Below are 24064 nucleotides of genomic sequence, written 5' to 3' on the forward strand. Positions count from 1 at the left end.
AGAAGCGGCAGAATGAACTTGACATACCTTTCACAAGAGGAAGTAATTTATCCTCTGAATCATGGAGACAATTTTTTGTTAAGCGTTAACAATAAGCAGTTGTGTTGACTTAAGGGAAACTCTGAATAATGACAGCGACGAGAAAAGAATAATGAAAAAGTACAGAGATTACGATGCCTTTTAGCTTTCTGGTCTGAAGGTACTTTAAGCGACTTGATAACTGACCCGCTCAGTTATAAACACAGGAGGCGAAGTGGGGCTTCTATTTGAAGAATGAGGCATGTCCACCAAGCTGCCACATCCCCCTTCGCCTCCTTAGCCTGGGCGGCTGCCAGGCAGAGACCGTAGTGGGGGATAGGCCAGGGACGCTGAACCTCGCTTTTGCTGCAGCCTTTGGACCAACAGCAATAATGGTAGTTATATTCTCTGGCTTCCCCTTAATGAACTCCTAACCCCATCACGAAGCTGAAATTTTACTCTGAGAAATATCCATCTATATAATAGAATAAATGGATATTTGTGGATTACCCTGGTAACTCCTTTAAACCATCTAAGAAAAACTGCATTCTCAGTAAAACCACCGATTTACAGACGGACATTTGTGCCACTATCACATGCAAACTGGGGGCTGCTGTGGGCCACCAGAGACCTCACACGTGAATATATATGTATGAGTCTTACTGTTTATATCTTCATACTTGGAGAATACATTTATGTGCCTGATGCATAATTAGGTCTTTCTCCGATGGTGGATTCCCATGAGGTCAAAGTACTCACACAGGGGAGATTAAATTATGCCAAGGATAGAACGGACACACTAAGCAACAACCCACGGCTCCTCTAGAACCTCACCTGTCCCCAGGAACTGGGCTCCCTCTGGCAGAGGCGTGGGGCATCCTTCCCAGTCGCTGTACACGCTGACTTGCTCTTCGGAACTCTGCCAAACCAGAGGCTCCCACGTAGCAGAGGGATGATAATTCTTCATAAAATACACGTCCTTGAGACAGCCCACGAAACCCTTCTGGATTATGTCTGCGGGAGTTGACAGATATCAAGGAATACGTATTTTGAAAAATGCTTTTCAAGCAATTAATTCTATGCGCAATTAAAATCAAAGAAACGGGCAACAGATCTCTCCACCTATTTACAGCAAACCTCTCAGTAATTCATGTAAACATCACACCATCAGCTACAGTAAGTGGTAATGATTATAATGTTTAGCCCTGGTTCACACGCATCATACCTGTAGAAACAGATGTTAATGCAAAAACCTCGGCTTTATGATACCGACAGGAATATTGCCTTTTGAACTGACAATATCTCATCTGCCACCGGACTTAAAAATAAAAGTGCTATGGCAAGTTTTAAAAGTAAAATTTGAAGAAGGTGCTTCTGTTAAACCCAAACTTTGTAGTTTAGCTCCTCATCATTATTATAAACTAGACTGTTACACAACTAAATCAATCATTTCATCTCGTTTTTAGGAAGGGTGATTTTTTTTCTGCCTAAGATTAACATCATTTGTGTTAGCCTTCATTAATTTCATTTTACAGTGATTTTTTGTTCTTTTGTCCTAAAAATACAGGAATTAATTTGTTTATGCCTCAATTACAGCATTTATGGCATATTTGTATCATGGCAAAGACTACATTTTATTCATCGACCAACATCTATGCAACGGGGGGCCTGTCACACAGCTTCTTCTCAGGAAATGTTGGAGTGAAAATCAAGTTTGTAGTTTTCCATTTCCATGTTGTTTTATGTTCAATTGAAATTGTCAAAAAAAAAATTGACATTTGATGCTCAAATAACGTAACTTTGACTGAAATTAGCATAACTCATTTAAGCAAAAGTTTAAGGAACTCTTTATACATCAAGACATGGGCAGGAAGAATTTCGATCCAAGTGATGCGTGGTTGCTTCAGAAAGAAGAGGCCGGAAGGGCTGCTCTGACCAGCGGCAGAGCAGGAGACAGGAAATGACGGTTATTCACACTCCGAAATCATGTCGCTTGACTCCATTCTCCATTTTGGTGGCCACGCGTAGGTTCTACCCCGCCCCAAACTCACCGGCGTCCCGCCTCAGGATGGCATAGCCGTGCGGCAGGCCTCCCACAAACACTCCCGCGTTCTCCCCGATGACCGAACTGCCGTTCAGGACCAGCGATGAACCTGCGGAGGAGGAGACGGGAATTCGGGCTTCGGCTGGATCGTCTGTATCTACGGGCCTGGCTTGTGACTGAACCCTTCGCTGGGCTTTTGGGATGTAGCTCCCTCTTGGTCCATTTAAGCCTGTTCCTGCTTAATTGTCTTTGCTGGGTGCATTAAGGGTTAGCAAGCTTTCTGTAAAGGACCAGGCGGTATATATTTTAGGCTTTCTAGAGCAGGCAGCTCCAAGCGGCCACACGCAATAACAAATGGACCCCGTTACGTGCCCATGAAACTTTATAAAAACCGGCATTCACTCGATTTGGCCCACGGGCTGTAGTTTGCCTGCTCCGCCTCAGTCGAATCCTTTTAATTTAACATTTACAATATAATCTCCAGACTTCTCATTCTCTCCGAATTACTTTCCTGGTTCAAAGACACATCACTTCTGGCCGGAAGGCTATTCACTGGTCCTCACACTTCTACCCTCGTTCCCCTTAAAATGTGTCCTCGTAAGAGCAGCTGGAGTGGTGCTTTTAAAGAAACAAGTCGTACCACACCGCTCCCCTCTCGAAATCCCCCAGTGGCTTCCCTCTTCCCCAGTAAAGCCCACGAGGTCCCCTATCCGGGAGCGCTAATGGTCCCTGAGAATTCACAGCCCCGCCTCAGGACCCCGGGACCTACGGTTCCCTTGGCTTGAAATCTCTTTCTCCTGGGTAGTTTCCTGGTTTGCCCTTTTACGCCCTTAGGTCTCTGCTCAGAGGTCACCTTATCAGAGAGGCCACCTCTAACCGTCTTCTGCGAAATCAAAGGCACATGCATGCACCTCTCCCTTATCCGGCTTTACGATTCTCAGCACGCAACACTTCTTGACATTTGCCCAATATTTTTTTGACTCCTGCCCCCCCCACACACCTAAAATGGAAATGTTGCTGTTTGTATCCAGAGTTGCTAGGCAACACCTGGCACATAGTAGGTGCCCCATAGTTCCTGAATGAGTTAATAAAAGCCTGAATCATCATGCGGGTGCTGTAACTGTTTCATAACTGCATGAGGATGACGGGGGACGATGGAAAGAATACTGAGCTTAGAATTGCGAAGACGGGACATGTCGCAAGAATTCGGCCTACCAACCGCGTAAACGGAAAGAAACTCCCTTTTCCGTGCCTCCATTTCCCCCTCTCTAAAATAAACACAATATCCGCTTTGCTGGGAAAGCATTACGTGACGGCACCCGCGGACCGTAAGGAATTGTACGAGACACAACGCCGCTACTGACGACTGTCTGAGTTTTGCTTCGCTGAAGCCAGACTCCGAGGAGCACCCGGAGGCAGACGCGGCCGCGGCTTCGATGAAACCGAGTGGAAGAAAGAGGTGGAAGACGCGACGGGTAAAGGTATCGAGCCCAGGAGAGAGCGGCGACGTCGCCAGCGCGGCGAGAGCGCCGCCTGTGCGACCGGAGCATGCCCTTGCCTGTGTACCGCCCGTCGAGCGTGATGTGGCCGAGGGACCGCTGCCGGACAGCGATGACGTCGTGCCACCGGCCGTCACTGTAACGCCTGCCGTCGTCGTCGGTCGTGGTCACTTCCACCGACGCCCCCTGAAGGAAGTGAACGAGCGAGTGAGGGTGCGTTCACACGGGCACACGCACGTCTGTGCGTCTGTTAAAAACCGGTGCGCGAAAAATTTTTACGGGACCCTGATGTGCGCGTGAATACACTTCAAACAGCTCAAAATTAAAGCTGATGTCCACCCACGAGCCATCCCGGCTTTTCTGTGACATGTTTCAGTGAACGCCACAGTGCTCGAATCTGGAAAAACAACTTTAGAATAAAAATGTCTTACAAGCATGCTTGCATTTCGAGCACCTGTCGTCATAAAAATGGTAGTGAATTTTCTGGTCTAAAATTTTAGATTGTAAATTTTTTTTGGTCAGAAATATAGAATGACAAACCATTTAAAACTAATATATTATCATTCAATCGATATTGTTTTAAAGATAGAGAAATGTCTGGCAAGTTAGGTCTTTGCCTTCACTACACTACTAATAACAAGGAGGAAAGAGTCACATTAAAAAGTAGCCAGTTATTAAAATACTGACTAGTAAGCTTGTGGTTAAGTTTACTACTCAATGCTTTGTAGTCTAAAATCTAGCATTACATTTTTGCCAAAGGGAATAGTATATACTTAAAAAAGAGTTCCTAAGTGGACGTCATGAAATGGCAGAGATCAAGAACAGACATTAGCAAAAAGGAAATGATGGTAAAAAAAGAGTTTTAAAAAAAATTTTTCCATCTCAGCACTTCACAGCCAAGCGAACCCTCTGCCAGCATATCAGCATTAACACAATACCCTTTTTAGTGTTAATGAGCAAATGAGACGAAGTAAAAGATATTTCGACTTTGTCGCCATCATCATTTAAATTACTACTATTACAGAAGAATAACCAGAAAATTACCCTAAACTGTCTAAATGAAAAAAAAAAAATCTTTCTCAATAAAGGTGATTTTTTTAGCAATTAACTTCAACACCAATTTTAAAAAATGTGTAAAATATCACAAAATATTTTTTAAATTACTTGGCATGTTTCACCAAATGACTAATTTTGATATACCGCTTTTCCAAAAGAGAAAGCTAATCATTATCCGATATAACATGGCTGCAGATTTACACCACAGATAGTGCAACGTTAATCATGTTTACATTTCCCTAGGATAGTTTCAGCAGTATGTGTCCATTGTACACATTTAATTGGCTCCTGTCAGGTCTCATACAGAGCATGACAATACGTATGACATACAGAATTTCATATTACCAAAAAACAGCTTTTAATTTCCCATGAGTATGAGTGGGTTGCTTCTCACATGGACAATATCCCAACTTTTACAGACAACTCGATTGGCCGGAAAAATGACCATGCGGCCGGCCCATTTTCTAGCCCTTGAATTTTCAGAGGTTGACTTTTATCTCTTTTCGCTACATACTCTTTTGTTTTCAACCCTCTTTCGACATTTTAATATTTTACAAACACACATTTCATCATCGTAGTTTAATAATTAAAACCAGAACTGGTGTCGTGCCCAATTAATGTGCCCTGGTACCATGCCCATTAGTTTTTCCATTAGTGAATTCAACAATACTAATGGGATTACTAGCATGGGATGCTAATTGGGCGTGACATAAGAAACTGGCTTACTTCTTAACATACCCTTGCTAATGATGAAATTAATGAGCATTTTATTAAATGCTGTCTCATCAAAGTGTACTTAGTTAGCGTTGAAATTGTTACAAACGATGCTGCATTCTAAAGATCAGGTGTCTGGGTAAGTGGTTCCTCATATTATGTTTGGCAACAATTTGAAGCATTAATAGTTCTCTACCTCAGAAATCGCATTTATTGGAGATAAATTTAAGTATATACCAGGCGGCCTCAGTATGCCAGATGTGCTTTACACATAGAGGAATTTACACATTATTCTCTGATGATCGTTTTCAGATTATTTTCCCCCACCAACGTCAAGAGAATAATGCCGTGGTCGGTTCTGGTCACGTGGCATGCAGTTAAGTTCTTTCCATTTGGAAAAGACCAATTTCCTTCTACGTAAAACCTGAATGTTCTGTGAGTTTTCTGTTAATGTCACTGAACATAAAATATTTCAATGGTAATCACCAGTCGAGTCATTACTGGTCAATAAAATATCACTGACGAAGTATATCCAAATTGAAATCAATAAAGAATGAAGACATTATAGCTAATTGTTAGAGACTTAAAAATATATAGCAATTAAAAATTGGAGTAACTTTTCTATATTGTGGCTCTTAACATGAGCTGAAAGGATTCAGTCCCTAATCTGCAAATGCACATCAAACTTTAAATATTTTGAAGAATCCTTCCCCCTAAATATTGATTCGTAGAATTCACTGGATAGTTCGAAGAGACGCCAAATAAATTTTTACACCTGAACCCTCTATGTATGTAAGGCATTAATTACTTACGTTCATTAAGATTTTTTTTAAAACAAAACAAAGTACACAATGATTTCGAGTTAGTTTGAAACTATATGCTAGACAGTAACTTTAAATTCCTACAAAATACTCTTTTCAAAATTAAAATTTTAATTATTTTGAATGGATTCGGAAACAGTAATTTAAAAATAACCATTGACGAAGGTCAAAATATCAAACAAATGGACAAATTAATATAAGAATTAAATTGTTAATCATTAAAGAGCTGGAAATTTTACCCCAGAAAACAGGTAATTTTCTTCAATTATGAATAGCGTTTTACCAATAATATGCAGGCTCCTACCTTAGCCAATCTGTCAACATTTATTTATTGAGTATCTACCATATTCTAAGGACTGAGCTTGGCCTCAAGAATGTATTAAAGGAAAAAAACAGAGAGACTTTGCCCTCCCTGGCTTGTGCAGTCTGATAAGACACTAAGCCAATAACGACTTGTCCGATGAGTACAATAAAATGGTCATCAGATGATCTTGTCTCACTAAAGACACAAGAAAAAAACAAAACAAAACAAAATTGGCTATGTCCAGTTAACTGCATTTGAGTCCACATCCCCTGGTGGTGAGGAGGGCCAGTGCTCACCTGCCTGGGATCATCATTCCCTTCGCAGGCAGCACCAGGACCCACGGGCACCTAGGGTAACACGTCTGACTACATTTTCTCAAATATATTCTAAGAAAAGCCTGCTCAAACATACCTTAGTTTGAGTAAAGTAACTGTCACTTTCCCGAAAATGCGGGTAACTTTTGCCTTGTAGAGAGACATTATTCCAAACAAAAATTCACTTGTTAGGCATCATTAAACCTTTCCCATTCTCCTGCTCCTAAAAGTGTTGGCTGTAACGATGTTTTTATTACTTGTTTGGCACCTACCAGCTTTGCACATAGGTTAGGATTTGAGGATAGAACAGAGGAGCGGACAGAACAGCTGGATAAGCTAAAGGCGGTGAAGGCGACGCTGGCTGTTGGAAGAACAAGAGTGAGGAGACATGACGAGGCCCTGTGAAGCCACCCTCGGGACCCGAGTGGCAACACCGTGGCTGAGGAGGCGTGAGCGTTGTGTAAGCCCTTCCCCTTCCTCCTCTGCAGAGTCTGAAGGTACCACCTGCTTTCGAAAGAGAAATGACAAATTTTGTTGCCTATTTTCCAAAGACACCAATATGATGATCTCTTCCCTTACTGGCCCCTTGACTAACCTGATGCCTTCAGAAACTTTTAAGTCACTGATCTTTCTCTCTCCTTCACCTCTTGATAAGTTTAGCACCGATAATTAGAGTTTTGTTTTCTTTCGCCTTGGCTGTGTGTCTCTTCTATTTCAAAGATTTTTTTTTTTTTTTGGCACTGTAAAATACATTTCTAGTCATTCTGTTATTAAATATTTAGGTTGAACTTAAGGTTGCTCGGTTTATTATTCACCACTGCCTCTCCTCTTTACATTTCAGATTTTTTCCATTTTCCTTTCAGTTAGAAGCCTTGTTGAGATATCTCCTTCCGGTGTGGTACATGGATTGTATTCGATCTGCATCTCTGGACAGCAACAAACATTTTTTTCTTTCGTGATGAAAAGCACTGTGGTACTGGAGCTAAAGTCATGGTCTTGGATGCTGGTTGGCCTAGGGTTCGGTTGTGGCTTGGTCACTGGTTAGCTGTGTGGCTTTGGGGAATTAGTTTCACTGTAACTCAGACTTTTTACTTCTTTAATGAGACTAAGATGGCCTACCTGAGTTGCTGCAACACTGAAATGAGTGTGTGTGCAGGTGCACGTGTTTGCGTGTAGAGCGAAGACTTAGAATCATACCTGACGCCCAGAGGTCCAATGGAACGTTAGCTTTGCTTCGTCTTCACTGGAAGTTGATGAGTCTTTTCAATAACTTTTTAATCAATTCTTTCTAAAATCGGATATCCTCTCCTATCTCACCTTTCATTATTTTCTCTCATCCTTTCTTCTGCCGTGCATGTGATGTTTTGTTCTCCTTTTGAGCCTCTTCTTACCAACATTAGTAGTGTCCATCTTTGTCTTTTTCTATTTTTTTTCTGACCTACTAATTTGTCTCTCCTCTAATTAATCTACTTCGAGTTTTCAAATGAAACATATTACTTTCAGTTCTGTAACTGAATCGACTTCAGTGTGCGAATTGTCCTGTTCTTGCTTTTTTCCGACTGCCCTCGACGCTGCCTTCTGAGACTTTCTTTCCCTCTGGTTGATGGAGCTGCTTAGGTGTGACACTCTTTCTTTTTTGCTTACTCACTAGCTACCTCCTGTCATCTGTTAAGAAGCTGCGTCTAGGGGACACCCAGAAGTCACACACAGCAGCTGAGGCCCGGCAGCGTGCCAGCCAGGCTTCTGCTACCACGCCGGCAGGAAACCCTTCTTTCTGTGGTCTTTCCTGTTATCCACTCCTGGGGCTCCTGGCTCCCTACTGCAGGAAGGACTCAGCCTACCTCCTGAAGCGCCCTGCAGGGAGCTGGACAGGAGGCTAAGAGGCGCCTGGCCCAGCAGCCCCTCCCTTTCCCCTTCCAGGTGAGTGTGTCGGACCCTCGCCAGAGCCCTGAAGAGCTGACGACTCGTTTTATGCTCCCCTAATACACGGCATCCCATGCTTTTCTTTCGTAACACTCATGATTATCGTGAAATGATTTTTCCTGTATCCTACTTAGATTTCTTTATGTGGGCACGGTTCTATTTCACTCTAAAACTATTGTGGTCTATAATACTAAGCACAAGGGTGCCTGATAGGCAGGTGAATAATTGCTGGTGAACGAAGGAAGGAAGGAAGGGAGGGAGGGAAGAAGGGGAGATGAAGGAAGGAAAAGGAGATGAAGGAAGGATGGGATAGAGGCAGAGAGATGGGGGGGGGATAAACAGATATAATTTTTCTCTCAAGGAAAACACAAATAAATCTATCCAAAGGTATCTGAACACTTCCATCTTCATTGCAAGGTAGGGCATGGCCGCTAGTCAGTCAGATTCTCGGGCAGATTACATGCTTTGTCTTTTCGGCCATGGTCAGGTCTCACCACCTTTGATTTATTCTCTTCATCGGTACAGGGAGGATGCTCACAGTGCTGCCCATCGAGTTTCTGGTGAGGAGTCAATGTTTTTGAAAACAAGCACTTACCTCGCTCAGCACCTGGCACCCAGGTACCGAAACTCTCAACGCCCGTTTACCTGAGGATCGAAGAGAAAGTAAGGCCGTCCGTCCTTCAACTGAAGCGCGAAGAACTCCTCCTGACTGCCCGGCGACGCCGCGAAGACCAGCAGAGCGTCCGGCGCCCTCGTCCGGAAGCTGGCCTTGATGCCTGGCGGGGCGAGGGGTCAGCACGTCAGCTGGATGCCTTCGGATAAACGCGACTTTACTCTCATCATTATTTACGACGCAATGAGTACAGTCAGGGAATGGCACGCGGCATCCCCCCGGGATGGCCGCAGCCGTTTGGTTTTAAACATGTCCCGTTATGAGCGGCAGCCCGCACGCGGAACCTCACGCGTGCCCGCTAATCCACGGATAATGAACTTTAAATACATGCGGAACTTACCGACATGAAAAGGCATGGTGTCACCCCAAAAGTGCACACTCGCAGTATCAATGTGAAACGTTACCAGATTCATAAAAATGAATGTTTGTTTGTTTGTTTTTTAATATTTTAAACAGGGGACCTTGTTGAACATATTGATGAAGTTTAAAGACTCGGTCCAGGAACAGAAGGGCATGTCTGGAAAGGCCTGACAGGAAGTGGCCTGCAGACCCAGTTTTCTGCAACGCAACCGCGAGAGCATCTCCCGGCGCCGCCCTGGACACGTGGCACCCCTGTTCTGCAGAAACGTCCGCGAGGGTCGCACGGATGCCTCCCCACCGTCAGCACAGGGCGCCCCCTCCACCACCCGGCATGCCACCCATTCGACGCATAAGCTCCTCCTGGGCGTGAGACATTACACTTCGCAGATCGAAACGGCTGGAGAAGTTTAAAAGGCGCAGTTCTCAGAGCATCCCCGGTTTAGCTGGAAGGATCGGATGTCTGTCTTCACAGACAATTCATTCGGTGATAATCAAGAGCTCAAGAACACACAAGAGAAGGAAATAACAGTTCAAGACCACAGAAGACTGGTCTGAGTAGTAATACAGTCAGCCAGAACAACAGGGTTTACAGGAGAGAAAGCTCCTTTCGGGCTGGGCTGGTAACCGAGGCCCCTCCAGAGGTGGGGGGCTTAACCTGGGTTCAGTCGTCTGCAACAACCCGATTCACCTTTCCACCTCAGTACAGGTTTCAGATCCTGCTAGGAACCATAGGACATAGGTATAGCCTAAGGTAAATTACTACCCCTGATATAAACCGTGTTGTTTGACTCACATTCTACAGGAAATTCCAATAGAATAAACGAAGATGTGACTCTTAGTTTAAGAAAAGTGTCAGCTACAAAAGATGCTTCATTAGACTAGTATAACAAATTGGTCGAAGATTTATAAACAACTGCTGAAAACAACACAAATTAAATATGTTAATGCAATAGTCAAGGTATATTTTGTCAGGAAATTAACTCGGGTATGGAGAATGGAGTCTTGATGCATAAACTAAAATTAAAATAACACTCTTCACATAAAATCAATGTGTTCTATTACGGAGATATTGTCTTGCCCTTGCTCTTATAAAGAAAGCGAAACCCCTCGGTTTCATTATCAAATATCCCTTCTGCTTCATTCCCACCCAAACCATTGCGTGGAGATGGATTTCTAGCTGCCTACATGGTGCATCAGGGAATGTAAAAGTCTTCATATAAAAGCAACTCTAGCTATAGAGCTTAATTTGAAATATGCAAATAAGTTCTAAATTCAAAAAGGTTTTTCTATTTTACTTGACTATTAGGTGGTGCTAAAAATGTCTCCATTCGTAAAATATTTATGGCTAGCCAGCCCCATAAATACATGAATAACAAAATCTTCATTGACTATACTTGACAAAATGACAATTGAAAACTAATCTGAAAATTTTAAAAATTATATGATAAATGGCTAAATCTCTGTTAGAATACCCAAATTTTGTTAACGTGTTTATTTAAACGTATACTATTTCCTAATTTTTAAAATTAAATTGTTTTTCAGATGTTTATCACTAAAGAACTTAGAAAATATTACATCAGTATTCTGGAAATTACTTTGGAAGTATAGAGTAGGATAAAAGGTAGAGGAATGCTAGAGAAAAAGAAACAAAAATACATACATAGTAAATCGATACACAGTAAAACAAGTTTTACTATTTAAGAAGGTTTGGGGAACTATAGTTAATCCTAACCGTTATACAACAACAAAAAAAATTCTCTCATCTTTTTTTAAATAATTCTCATTTCCTCCTAGGAACAATGACACATCGTGACCCTCTGAATGTCACTGTTGCAAGGACTAACCCCACTTTACAATCTACAGGGAAGCAATACACCACATACTTTTTGAAACATACACATGCTAGGCCTCTTATTTTCTATACAGAATAAACCTCAAGTGCCTTGTCCATTAATGGAGGTATTAGATTAGATGATCTCTGAAATCTTATGGTAATGTGTGAATTCATGAACTCATGAACTTAAATTTTCATCTAGCTGCCTTTTCTTTTCTCACTTCATTGCAAGAGGCTGCTCAAGTTGTTTAGCTTCCTTTCCGTATCTTATATATAGTCTTGTAGCCATTGTCAGGCAAAATATTTCCAGTATTAGCGATTTGGCCTGGCATATCTGGAAGATATCATCTAGCATTAGATAAACTAAAACTGAAATCGTATTCTCGTTTTAATTTGTATTTCTAGGATGAATTCTGAACGTGAATTTCTTTCATCATAGATCTTCATTTGAGTATTTTGAAAATCCTTTGTCGTTTTTGTTTTAAGTTCCATTGTATTTCTTATTGACTTGTGAGTGCTCTCTCCATATTAGGGGTATTATTTCATTGTTGCATATATTATAGCCAGTTGTTTTTTATTTTTTTACAGATTATCTTTCAAATGTTATTTTTATATAAAAATAGTGCTAATTTTTATATTTTAATATCCATTTTTTTAAATATGGAAACTCCCTTCTTTTGCTTTTATAATTAGGTTTCTCAACTCAAAATTTGTTACCTTTTCCTGTTTATATCCTATATTTGTATATCTAACATTATATTGCATGTGTACTCTATTTTAACATATAGTGTGAGTACACCCTATTTCCCCTCTAGACATTTAAAAATTTACTAAATATCGTATACCATGAGGCAAAAACTTTGTTATTTACTTCTGCATTTCCAATACTTTGCATACTAGCTAGCACATAATAGATGATTAAAAATATTTACTGAATGGACATTTAACAATTGCAATCCCCCTTCAGTTTATTAAAGTATACTAGCTTAAATCAGTCTCCATACTTCCTATTTTGTTCCACTGATTTTTTTTTTTTGTAGCAGAATGCCTTATTATCATTAATGTTCCTATTACATGACAATTTATTATTTTTCTCAGTATTCTTTTGTTTTTAACTATTCCTCCACTCTTTATATTAACATTAAAATAATTGTTTGTTTTCTCTTTTAAATTAAACCTACACATATCTTTTTAAGTTTATATAAGGTTTATATATTTTATTGCCAGTATAAATAAGATCATTTTTAAATGTTATTATTGAATCACAGAAAACATTATGCATTTATTTTTAACTGGCCATCTTATTATAATATTTGTAATAAGTATTGGTGCTCTTTCTTTTAAAGTAGACATGCATATTTTCTGAGAAAAAAAAAAAAACAACACAATAATTGTGTCTACTCTTTTCCAATAGCCATACCTCTTATTTGTCTTAACACACAGGCTATATCTTTCAGAATAATATTAAATAACAGTGCAGATGATAAGCATTATTTATCATCCCTGAGTTTAATAAGAATTGACATAGTTTTTTAACCGTTCAGTAGAATGGTGACTGTTGGTTTGTCCCATTACTATGTATTGTTTTAGGTAACTATGCTTCTAAATTACATGAAATTTTAGGTACGAACTGATATATCTATTTACATAGCTCTGTCAATATCTGTATCTTATCTATCTCTCTCAATCTATCCATCCATTTCCAGATAATGCCCCCCAAATTGCTCTTGCACCCCAAAATACTTACGTATTCATTAATAAAAAAAATCAGAATCTTAAACAAAAGCATATTATGAGAAAGATACTATTCTTACTCAAAATGCTTCCGCAACATTCGATAATTGTAAGTTCTCACCTCTCCTTTTTATGTACGTGGTATTGACTGTATTACATATATATACCCTATTTCAATTATCTTAACAGCCATACCATCTATTACATAAATACGCTCCACTTTGAGTTAATGTTAGAAAACTGTTGTGTGTTGAAGTTGTGATAGTCTAAAATATGAACTGAATGCCAGTTTATGACAATCGAATTACGAATTACCATCTATTCCTAAAGCTTGTTTTATAGGCAAAGATAGAAAATTCGGCATGTATTCTGGTTTTCTGAAATAAACAATATTTTATCTTGATAGCTTATAAAATGGATAGCATTTTTAGCAAGTGGCTTTAGCAAATGAAGCTGAAGCTTAAGTTAAAGAAAAATGGTAGTTATGAAAATATCTTTTAATAAAGTGGATTTATATTGTTTACTTTTTGTTTCTAGAAAATTGAAAAAATTAACTTTTAGACATAGCTCTATAAAACTTATCAGTTCTACTTTCGTGTTTTATACCTTAAAGAAGATCTAGGTGCATGTGTGTGTACATATACATACATATATGATTCATTTACACAGTTGCACATTTACATGTACACATATGCATATGTATTTCATAAAAATTCACGCTGAAGTCAAATTGAATAAAGGCATTTCCTAACTAAATATATTAAGTATACTAAATGTACTAAAATACGCTGGTTTCATTTTGTATAATAACGGTTTTGAAAAAACAATCAAATTACACTCGCTTGCAACATTAGTTTAACTGCTGAGTGACCCTGGCCTTGGAATGATTTGGGTGTCTTTCATGTCAAGTCTAATGGTTAACAACATTCAATGACTCCAAGCAGCATTAAAGCAACCTGCTTTTGGGATTAACACATCCACTTTGGGGGTTCTACACCAAAGCCTCTTCAGTCAAAATCTCAGTGGTTCCCAAGCAACTGGGCCCATATGAAAACATAGTTCAGACTCCCTCAGAGCCAACGAGAATCACAAAAATGTAATAAAAATAATCTTTCTTGTACTTTCAAATAATATACCGTTAGCTCAAAATGAACTTAAAGTGTTTACTGATTCTAACATTTTGAAGAAAATGCTCAAATCACTTCATGGATCTTATGGAGCAGAACCCTGCCTTTAACAGAATCCAAGATGGAGGAGATGGTTGTAAGTCCAACATTGTGACAGGTGAAAAGCAAACTGAAAGCATCCCAAGGGCTTACGGGCCCCCTATAGACCAACACATCAGTGCACACCTAATTTTCAGGGTGATGGAAGAATCACCTCATATACATATACTGCCTCTCATATACATGAAGAATGGAGAGAATGAGAAAGAAAGGTCTAACGAATCTAATTTTCGCCTAATTATGAAACCCAGGGCTAGTCACCCTACCCCACTCTATTGTGCTGGTCAAAGTAGGGTCAGCGGAAGTCTGCTGGCTGCCCAGGACCTCACGTCAACCTTGGGAGTCTTCTACAGATTGAGCAATCGTATTTTTTTTTTTTTTAAGAATCAAGCATTTTACTATGATGGCATTTTTGGGGACTCTCCAGAGAGAAGGAACATTTTTACTGATAGGGACCAGTCTTCTCCTTCCAAGCCAAGGAATATGTAAGCTATAAAGGTGATCACACCGCAATATTTATTATCTCCAAACATCTGTTTTGAAAACACTAGGATTCATATGAATGTAAATTGAATGAATAAAAGAGTAAAACCCCATAAACCTTTGAGTAGCCCATGTCACTGTTAAATCACCCTTATTGTCACAAAGTGAATCCTTACACGTAACTGAGTGCATTCTCACTGCGACTTAATTCCATTTCATTCAGTTCAGGCTATTATGGGAACAGAAAACAATAGATCCGTATGGTAACAATGCATATATTTGAATTTGGTTATCAGTTCATGCCTAAACCTTTATCATCATGACGCTAAAATATTGGGTAAATTCAATTCGGTAAAACTAAGTCGAACTTGTTTTGAAAATCAATCAGAGAAATGTTTGCCTGTGTGCAGGCAGACCTATTTATGAACAAACTTTTTAATGTTTTAATCGGTTCATGTAATTGCATCTGCTCTCAATTAAACCTCTTCAAATACACTAACCATGTTTGGAAAAAAATATCGAGAAGGGAAAAGGGGAGAGTCTAAAAGGGAACTGAGAGCATCCGCCACGTTCTGGAGGGAGCGCCCAGGACAGGACCCATCCCCCTGGCCAAACGGCGGGCAGCGGCCTGGCCCTCACCTTCCTCTCTGCCCTACAGCGCTGCGAGAGTAAAAACAATGCTTACAAAAAAATTATTCCGAAGGTCCCATGCCATTTTAAGACATTTCTTTGGTACAACTCCGAAAAAGAGGGAATTTGGTGTTTGACTTCGTGGTATAAAACAGACACTCGAGCCAGACGGTGTGCATTCAAACACCAGCTCTAAAACCTGATTTGTGTGTGACCCTGGGCAAGTCACTTAACTAACCATCTGTATCTGATCGCCTCATGTTTAAGCGGAGACTATGATAGTTTTTTTTTTTTCTTTCAACAGGTTCTTGAGAGGATGAAATGAGGTAATATGTATAAAGTACCTTGAACCATTTGGCCCTGTGAAAGTATTAGGTATCATTAAAGTTCACTGATTTCGTTTGCTTTCAGAGGCCCTTGATCTTGCATCAACAAGAGAAGGCTACTTCATTTCACTCATTACAGAACGCAAAGCTAGATACACCCTGAACACCTGCACAAGCCCCTGGAGGGAGGGGGCCTGCGCCCGAGAGACCCCGGGGCTGCCCTGCACATCCTCCCGGCACGGCTTCCCCACAGTCTGACTCCTCGCGAGCGCACGGGCCGCTATTACACAGGGCCACGGTTCCGTGTAAACCCGCACTAAGTTCTCACGCGGCTGAAGGAATGCATACCGAGAGCCTCCCACAGACAGTGTGTATCACCAGGAACACTAATTTGGCAAAGATGTGACAACTGAACCCCCAGGAATGCCAAGTTTAGAGCTCTTTGTGTTGTTTTGTTTTGTTTTAATCCTTAGTCAACATGTTTCTGCCTTGCTTTCCCAAAATCCAGGCCAAAAACCATTCTCGATTTCCACATTCTGCTGGGACATCCCCTGCGAACACCACCCTTTAGTAAGAAATGTATCAGTGAAGTCAGTCATCCTTTTGGCCACCCTGTGAGAACTCAACACAGGCCCCTGGCTTTATCTGTAGACAAAATGCAAGTTTCTCTACGTGTATCAACGTCCTGGCTGTCTTCGATTCAGGCCAAAACAAAAACGTCTCATTCCTCGAGTTTTCCAGACCAGTGATGAGAAACAGTGGTAACGGCGGCAATGTGATAGCATAAAAGGACGGGCTACATTATAGGGGGCTGGTCATTTTATCCCAACATAGAAAATAAAGAAAAGCCTGAGATACTGTGTGGCAAATATATTCTGTTCCATTCCATTTATTAGGATGGTCTTATACGAACTATTCAGAGAAAGTGTATTTATAAGAAGATCTCCAAAACTCCATCACTAAATAGTCCAGTAATCACTAAGTAGTACTTTATTCGGTTTGGTAATGGTCTGATTAAACAGTTCCCTAGTACACTAAAAACCATAGACGAGAAATAGAACATTAGAGGCAAATGACTTTACCCAATGGTGCATTTTCTGTCTCTAGATCCTCTCCTTTAAAAATAAGTCAAAAACTAATATATTTCAGTACAATTTGGGTTCTTCGTTTCGTGTCAGTTAGCTAGTCTAACAGAATATTATATAGATTTTATGTAAAGACCAGTTTTCCTCTCAATCTGTTGCTCTGAATTTCTTCTACAACTGAACTTCACACAGGAGAACTTGTGCAAAGGAAGACAGATTGAATTAAGTGAAAAGTCGACATATAGGATTTTAAAGAAATTTTACAGGAGATTTGGCAAGACCCTGGTTAAAGGAAATTGAGCATGTGTACCGCTTTATTGCCTTACAGGGACTCTTCTCATTGCGAATAGACTGTCTTCTCAAAATCTGTAAGCAAATCCATCGGTCCCTTAAAAAAAGTCATGACTGACCGTCTCTCAGTAACAGGCGATCCTGATTTGCTTTTTTGGGGGGTGCAGTTTTGTTCCTAGCAGGGCCGTCTCTCAGTAGCAGGCGATCCTGATTTGCTTTTTTGGGGGGTGCAGTTTTGTTCCTATCTGTTGAAATTCTTAGGTTGAAACGAGCTTCTCCTGTGCAGAAAGGTCATTTCCAAGGGCAGGTAGCGTTTGATGGAGTCACGCTGCCTCCTTAAGGCCTAGCTGAGAACCAAGTAGTGCACATTCACTTGATTATGTAAAGAAATAAAAAGTACAAGCATTTTCCCAACAGATTTAGAGTAAAACTAACACAAGAAAACGGATGCACACATTTTTTGGTCTTTTAAGATTGTCCTGAAAATGCAAGTTCTGTTTAGACATTGTATATGACTCTTGACATTTGACTACAAGATTAAGAAATAAGTCGTTCAAAGTTTAGGACTGTTGATAAAGCAGATTATATGAAATAGGAAAAAATGGGCTTCAACATGACCATCCTGGAAGAACAGAAAAGAAGACTTTTACGGTTTTACCTTCCAAAGTATTAATGATTGTTTCATTATTTAACAGGTAATACATGATAGTTTTGTTGAAATATATGGATTTAAAATGGTAGTATCTTAAATAGTATTAAACATTAACTTAAGATGGCAATACGGTGAGAGGAGAGCATAGTATGTAACTTTTATATAATTAGAAACAGATCCTTTGATCATGTGTCAAAGCCAATGTATGTTTCAAAACACATGTATAACATATTAGTCAAAGACAGTATAATTTAAACTTTTGCCATTGTAAAGCTAATAATATTATGTTAAAGTTGCTGAAAGATTAAATTGGTTAAACAAAAAGGTTGAATAAACTTACCTTTAGTAATAAAAAAATATGAATAAATGAATAACTAGAAAAGTAGAGACTCTATTTTATGCCCTAAATGTTAGAACCAAGTGAAAAGACATCACCTTGGTTTAAATTTTTACCACCTTCTCTACCCTATTTTAAAACCTCTAATTTGATGCCTGTTTTTATTTTATTTTTTTTTTGCCACCCTATTATACTCACCACTGGTAAAACAAACAGGACATTTTAGCTTTCATCTTCTTAGTACATAACCCAAATAACTTCAGTCATGTTTGCATTAACGCTGCATTCATCATGTCGTTGCGTATTAATGAGTTTTCGGGCTATGCTAATTACTGTCATAGATTCTGAAGCAGCCCATTAAATATACAAATTACAGAATTAAAGAGCCAGAGCTCTTCGTGATTAATCTTTAAATGGAGAAAAACTAATGATGTCTGTACAAAGTTTCTCTCTACTTTTGGCTGAGCGAGCCCAGTGAACAATCAATTAGACTATTAGAGGGATAAGGGACTCACATCTTACACAATTTTATGTCGGTGTTTCATTTCAAGAGTGGACGCTGCTCTACAGTTCATAAAAATTCTGTAACCTTTGCCCATCTTTGCCCATTAGTATTGGTTAAAATGTTGTCTAATATAGAACGGGATTTGGAATAAGATCCTACTAAATCCGCTCCAAATGAGGATCTAGAGAACCCAAAGGGCTGCCCAAAGATGCATTTTCACCTGAAAGAGTCATCACAAAAAGGACCACAGACACAAAAATGATCACGAAAACGTAGGGTTGTCCCAAGAGCAAAATCACAAGGCTTTGTCAACCTACGGGAAGCCTGAGTGATATCGCGGAGCGGAGCTGTCCAGGAGAGCAGGTCTGGAAGCAAAGGCAGAACTCACTGCACACATTCTTACAAGGCTGGGTAGGTGGTAAACAATACCCAGCAGCAAGTCCATGGGGGAAAGTACGGTCCCTAATTTTATGGGCAGGACACAACCCATAAGCGGGTACTCAAAATGCACCAGGAACACGACAGAGGGTCACGAGCTACATAAAGAGGAAAAAAGATGGGGCCGGGATAAAGAGATTTGGGTGGACAAGCATAGCTGAGGCCGTATACGAATGGGGGAGACCTGGAAGGCCAGACGAGCTGGCACCATCTGGCACAAAGGCTGCGTGCAGGAGGAATCAGAGTCCGACAGAGACTGCAGAGGCAGCCTTGACCGCAGAGGCAGCCTGGTAGGACCGGATAGCAACGCAGGTTCTAGGGTACCGGGCAGGTTTCCAAGGACATGTAGGGAACCCAGCACCAGCGCCAAGAAAGAAAATGGCAGCGGTGGCCGTGGGTCTTGGCAAGGTACCAGGAGGCCCTTTGTCAAATGTGTGCACCAGGTCAAGGTCAGATTTTTCGGCAGGACTGATTTCCTGAGAGTCTTAGAGCACGAATCTGAATCTTGCAGGTGCATCCAGCCCCAGAGAACGCAGGAGGGCGAGACTAAAGGCGGAGGATCAGGGGCTCCAGCCTTGGCAAGAGGACCGGGAAGGACAGGAACCAGAGAATCGGCCAGCCTGTCGCTACACGGCTTAACTATGGAACGGTGCCTATTGGCGAGGCCAAGTGTGCTAATGTTGTATGTCATTAATACACCTGAATGCAAACCAGGCCAGACGTTCGGTTTTATCTGGTAGACAGAAATGATGGCCACGGACAAGAGAACAGCAAAAAGAAAACAACTTGCCCTTACAGAGCCCTCGCCTGAGACACACGCGGAGCTGAATACTCTATGCGTGCTACTTTGTTTCTCACGTTTCGTTTATGCCCATTTTGCACACGAGAGCACTGAGGCTCCGAGAAAATATTCAGCACTAGAGAAGTACGCTTACCAAAGAAGAACTAACGTTCAAAAAAGTGTATTTTCTTCCCTTTGATACACAGCACAGCTTTGTTGAGCACAGGGAGACACTGAGTGTTCACTGAGGGGAGCATAAATGGTGTAATTAAAGGGTAAGTTCCTACGTACGCATGATGTCCCAGGAAGGGCTGGCCCACGGAAGGGAGAATGCATTGGCTGATCATGGTCATCAGCCGACTGACAAACTTTACCTGTGACACAGGTCCAAGCAAAGCTAGCGGCCTCTGCCCTCCGAAGCATTTCCAAGAGCTGCTGCAATCATTCTGTCTGCAGGAGGTACGCAGCTGAGACCCCATAAAGAGCCGACTGGGTATTTCTTGAGGTGCTTTCATCGTTTCTATTTTCCAAGATGAATTTCTCATACGCTTTTCCCTTGTTTCTCCCATTCTTAGAAGTCTTTGAAAACAGGAAAGGTTTCCCAAGTCATTTGTTTTTAGAACAGCTGCTCTATCGCTGTGCACACAATGGAAAGTCTATCAGTGCCGCTGACTTACAAACCCAAAGGTGATATGATTAGAGAGAGACCAAGATTCAAACCCAGGAACGTACATATTACATACACACGTGCACGGGAAGATAAGAGGTAGGCTGGGTGGTCAAGCTAAATATAAGTTAAACACCTGAGAAGGGCTTTTTTTTCCTGTGAAGGGGCATGACTTGCATGGAGTAGAAATGGGTCCTATGTTCCTTTCTCACGGAGAGGTGTTGCGGAGACCCCACAGCCCCATACTGCCCTCCTGCCTCCATGCCTCCTTCGCTATAAACCGGGCTTGGCTAAGTTCTATACAGACGGCATTCTCAATATTCGCGATTTCCTTTCCCGCACAAAGGTGAGACATCAATCAGAGGTGTTCTGAGCATCTTTTAGACTGAACTGCTGATGTCCCGGGAGGTAATTTAAACAGAAACCTTTTGTCGCTTTAGCAGCAATTGTATAAACACAATGCTGCCCAGGCAGAAAGTAATTAAATTGATAGAGGAAAGAAACATGACTTCGAGTGGATAAAATACAAATACATCAAAATTAAAGTCAGTGTAATGAGCTGAAACACTGCAAATTTAGACAACAGCGCATTAGCCAAAGCACAGAAACCCCTCTCAGGCAGGATGGAAGCCGACAGAAAACACAATAACTTGAAAATACTGCAGCGAGGAAGTGTATTGATTAGGTACTGCATATACTGAACGGGAGAATAACTTAAGGGAAAAAAAGTTAATGAACAGGCCAAAGAAATACAGGCCAAACCGGGACTATAACAAGAAGAAAGAGGGAGGTACCTACAGAGAGAAATACAACAAGACAAAGCAAAAGCTCAGCAGAAAAGGGAGAGCAATTCAAGTCAGAAACTCGGCAAGAAATGCAAGTCATGGCAGAAACGGAAGATCAAGATAAGAACACATTCAACTTGACGCCAAGTTTTAAATCAGAACAACAAACTCAGCAACAAATCTGCCAAATGCTAATGATTCAAACAAGGAGACAATAATTGAAAGTAAGAAATATGCCGCATCTCACCAGTAATGGTCATGGTGCCATTTCCCCTCATTACTGTTGACATGGTGACCTTCTCCTGAAGGGACACACCAAAAACTCAGTTTAATTAAGGGTTACCCGCATAGAGAAGGGTTTTTCTCACCTCTACCGAGAGACTGCGCGCAGTGACACCTCATTTGTCTGGCATCATCGAGTTATGAGGCATTTTGCATCGCAGAGATTCCAGTTAGCAGAAGTTCATTCTTTTAAAAGCGAAATCGTTTTAACCCTTGAATACAAGATTTATAAGATGTATCTCATATTTCCTTGTTTTCTAGAGTGTGATAAATACATTTCAATCTTTCTGTGGTTTAGTGTGCTCACGTATGACTGACAATTTTTATAATGCCTTTAAGAAAAACAGTAACTTCAGGTCATGAGCCTTCATATCAAAATGGCTCTAGACATGTAAGAACTAAGTGGGAGATCTATATTTTTCAAGGGTTTCTGTCTCTTTCTTTGTTATTACTGAATTAGGTTTTATTTAAACAAAAAAAAATCTTCAAAAATTATGTGACACACAAAGACCCTTAAATGTCATTTTTCTCCTCAATTAACATTTGGTTCCTATCTTTCGACAAAGTGGCTATTAGTTGCCTTCTTCCTGCTGTTGGAGCTATGACTTTCCAATCTGTCATATTCTGGAAAGACGTGATAGCATTTTCTCTAAAGTAAGAGGAACCAGGTACACGCATAGAGGAAATTAAGAAAGCCATGAAGAGCAAAATAAACGAAGAACACTATACTAAGTGGTATGGAGTTTTAGCAGGTGGAGTTTAAATTCCCATTTTGATTATGCATTGGACTTTCTGCCCAATATGATATTTTTTTGACTATATTTCAAATAGGCTAAGTTGCGGTAGCCTCTGGACAAATAGACCGTCCATTTAGCAGTTATTTTATGAATGGTTTCACCTCCATGATCCTGTAGCCACGGGACACCACGTTTCAAGACAAAGAGATGTGGTGGGGACATCACCCTGGCTGGCAGCTCTGTCAGCAGAGACCCAGCCCCTGATGTAAATAAATCTCCCCAAATTCCTTGGCCTCCAGTTTCCTTACCTGGTGAGACTCATTCATCTCTTCCAGGAGGACTAAATTCAGTTGCCTGTTTGACCTCACGTAGGCATGACCTGAAAATGATGTGGATGTTTCGTCGCTGCAGGACGGCTGTCCATTTGACTGACTCAAAAAGCAAGATGATGTGTTTCATTAATCTTTGCAGCTCTGGAAATGGACCTTTAAAAAAAAATCTGTTTTGATGTCTCTTCCTGTTGTCAAGTTAGAATTGCAATGTAAGAATAAAAAACGAAACATATGCACATCTACCTTTTAGATTGGCCTGCAGACTGCCCGCAGACCCGCGCACTCACGCCGAACAACACCGCGTGCCCGTCAAGGCCGCAGACGGCCTTCTGCCCACTGTTCACAGCGGGGCAGCTGTCGCCACGTGGCACACATTGTTCTAAGCACGTGTGTTCAATCGCTAATCCTATTTTATTCCCGTTTTATGGAAAAGAGAATTCAGGTCAAGAGAGAGTACGTCTAACTGACATACAAGTTATTATTTTTAATAAGCCTACACAAGCACAGGGTTCCCTATTTCTGGGGGAAAAAAATAATGCTATGTATTACTAACAATGTATTTAATCCATGATTATCTTACCAAGTTTCATTAAACAATTTTACTTAAAGTTGATACCTTCATTCCGGGCAGTATTCTATTTGTCTAAACTGTAGGGATAGTTATTGCACAAGAAACTATCGTTTCTATTATAATGATCCAAAGGCATAACTTTCCCGGAATCATCTCCCATGAATTTGACAGTATAATTCAAGATAATGTGATTGGCTAGGATAAGCTAATTCTACAACAGATGTTTGAAAAACATGACACCACAAATTGATAGTTCTTACCGTACCTATGTTTGGTCCCGCAGAGAATTAACCGTGATGATTTTCAGATGTAACTATCTTAGCCATGAATGTGTGTCACCATAGCTGTTTACATTAAGAAATATTTAAAACACTTGGGTCTCCTAACAGTTCAAACTTCTGAGAAGCACTGGAGGTCTCAGTATAGTATGAACAGTTTATTTCAAAGTAATAAATGAGTGAGACTGCGAGGAAGGAGAAATTTAGGCTATGGCTAGCTCTGCCCATCAACAGCAATAGAATTAAAATTCTCTCTTCCGAATGGTGGTGGCCAAATTCTCTTCTCAAAGTGTTCATTGGATGGCTGAGATGCAGAGTGGTGTTTCCTTCCAAGGAAGTGAGTAGTGAGTGGACTATGTCACCT

At 40.7% G+C, this 24064-nt stretch overlaps 1 protein-coding gene across 1 annotated transcript in view; it reads right to left on the minus strand.

The window, feature by feature from the left end:
• Nucleotides 1-24064, minus strand: part of USH2A (usherin) — a 526768-nt gene that overhangs the window by 305161 nt on the left and 197543 nt on the right. Inside the window, exons 21-24 of the mRNA XM_036235436.1 lie at nt 9339-9469; nt 3621-3747; nt 2070-2171; nt 853-1032 (exon numbers count right to left, since the gene is read on the minus strand). Of these exons, the coding sequence (XP_036091329.1) occupies nt 853-1032; nt 2070-2171; nt 3621-3747; nt 9339-9469 (540 nt within the window). The remainder of the gene's footprint in view (nt 1-852; nt 1033-2069; nt 2172-3620; nt 3748-9338; nt 9470-24064) is intronic.

The sequence above is a fragment of the Rousettus aegyptiacus genome, unplaced genomic scaffold (genome assembly GCF_014176215.1).
Source record: "Rousettus aegyptiacus isolate mRouAeg1 unplaced genomic scaffold, mRouAeg1.p scaffold_m13_p_18, whole genome shotgun sequence".
In the NCBI taxonomy this organism is placed as follows: Eukaryota; Metazoa; Chordata; class Mammalia; order Chiroptera; family Pteropodidae; genus Rousettus; species Rousettus aegyptiacus.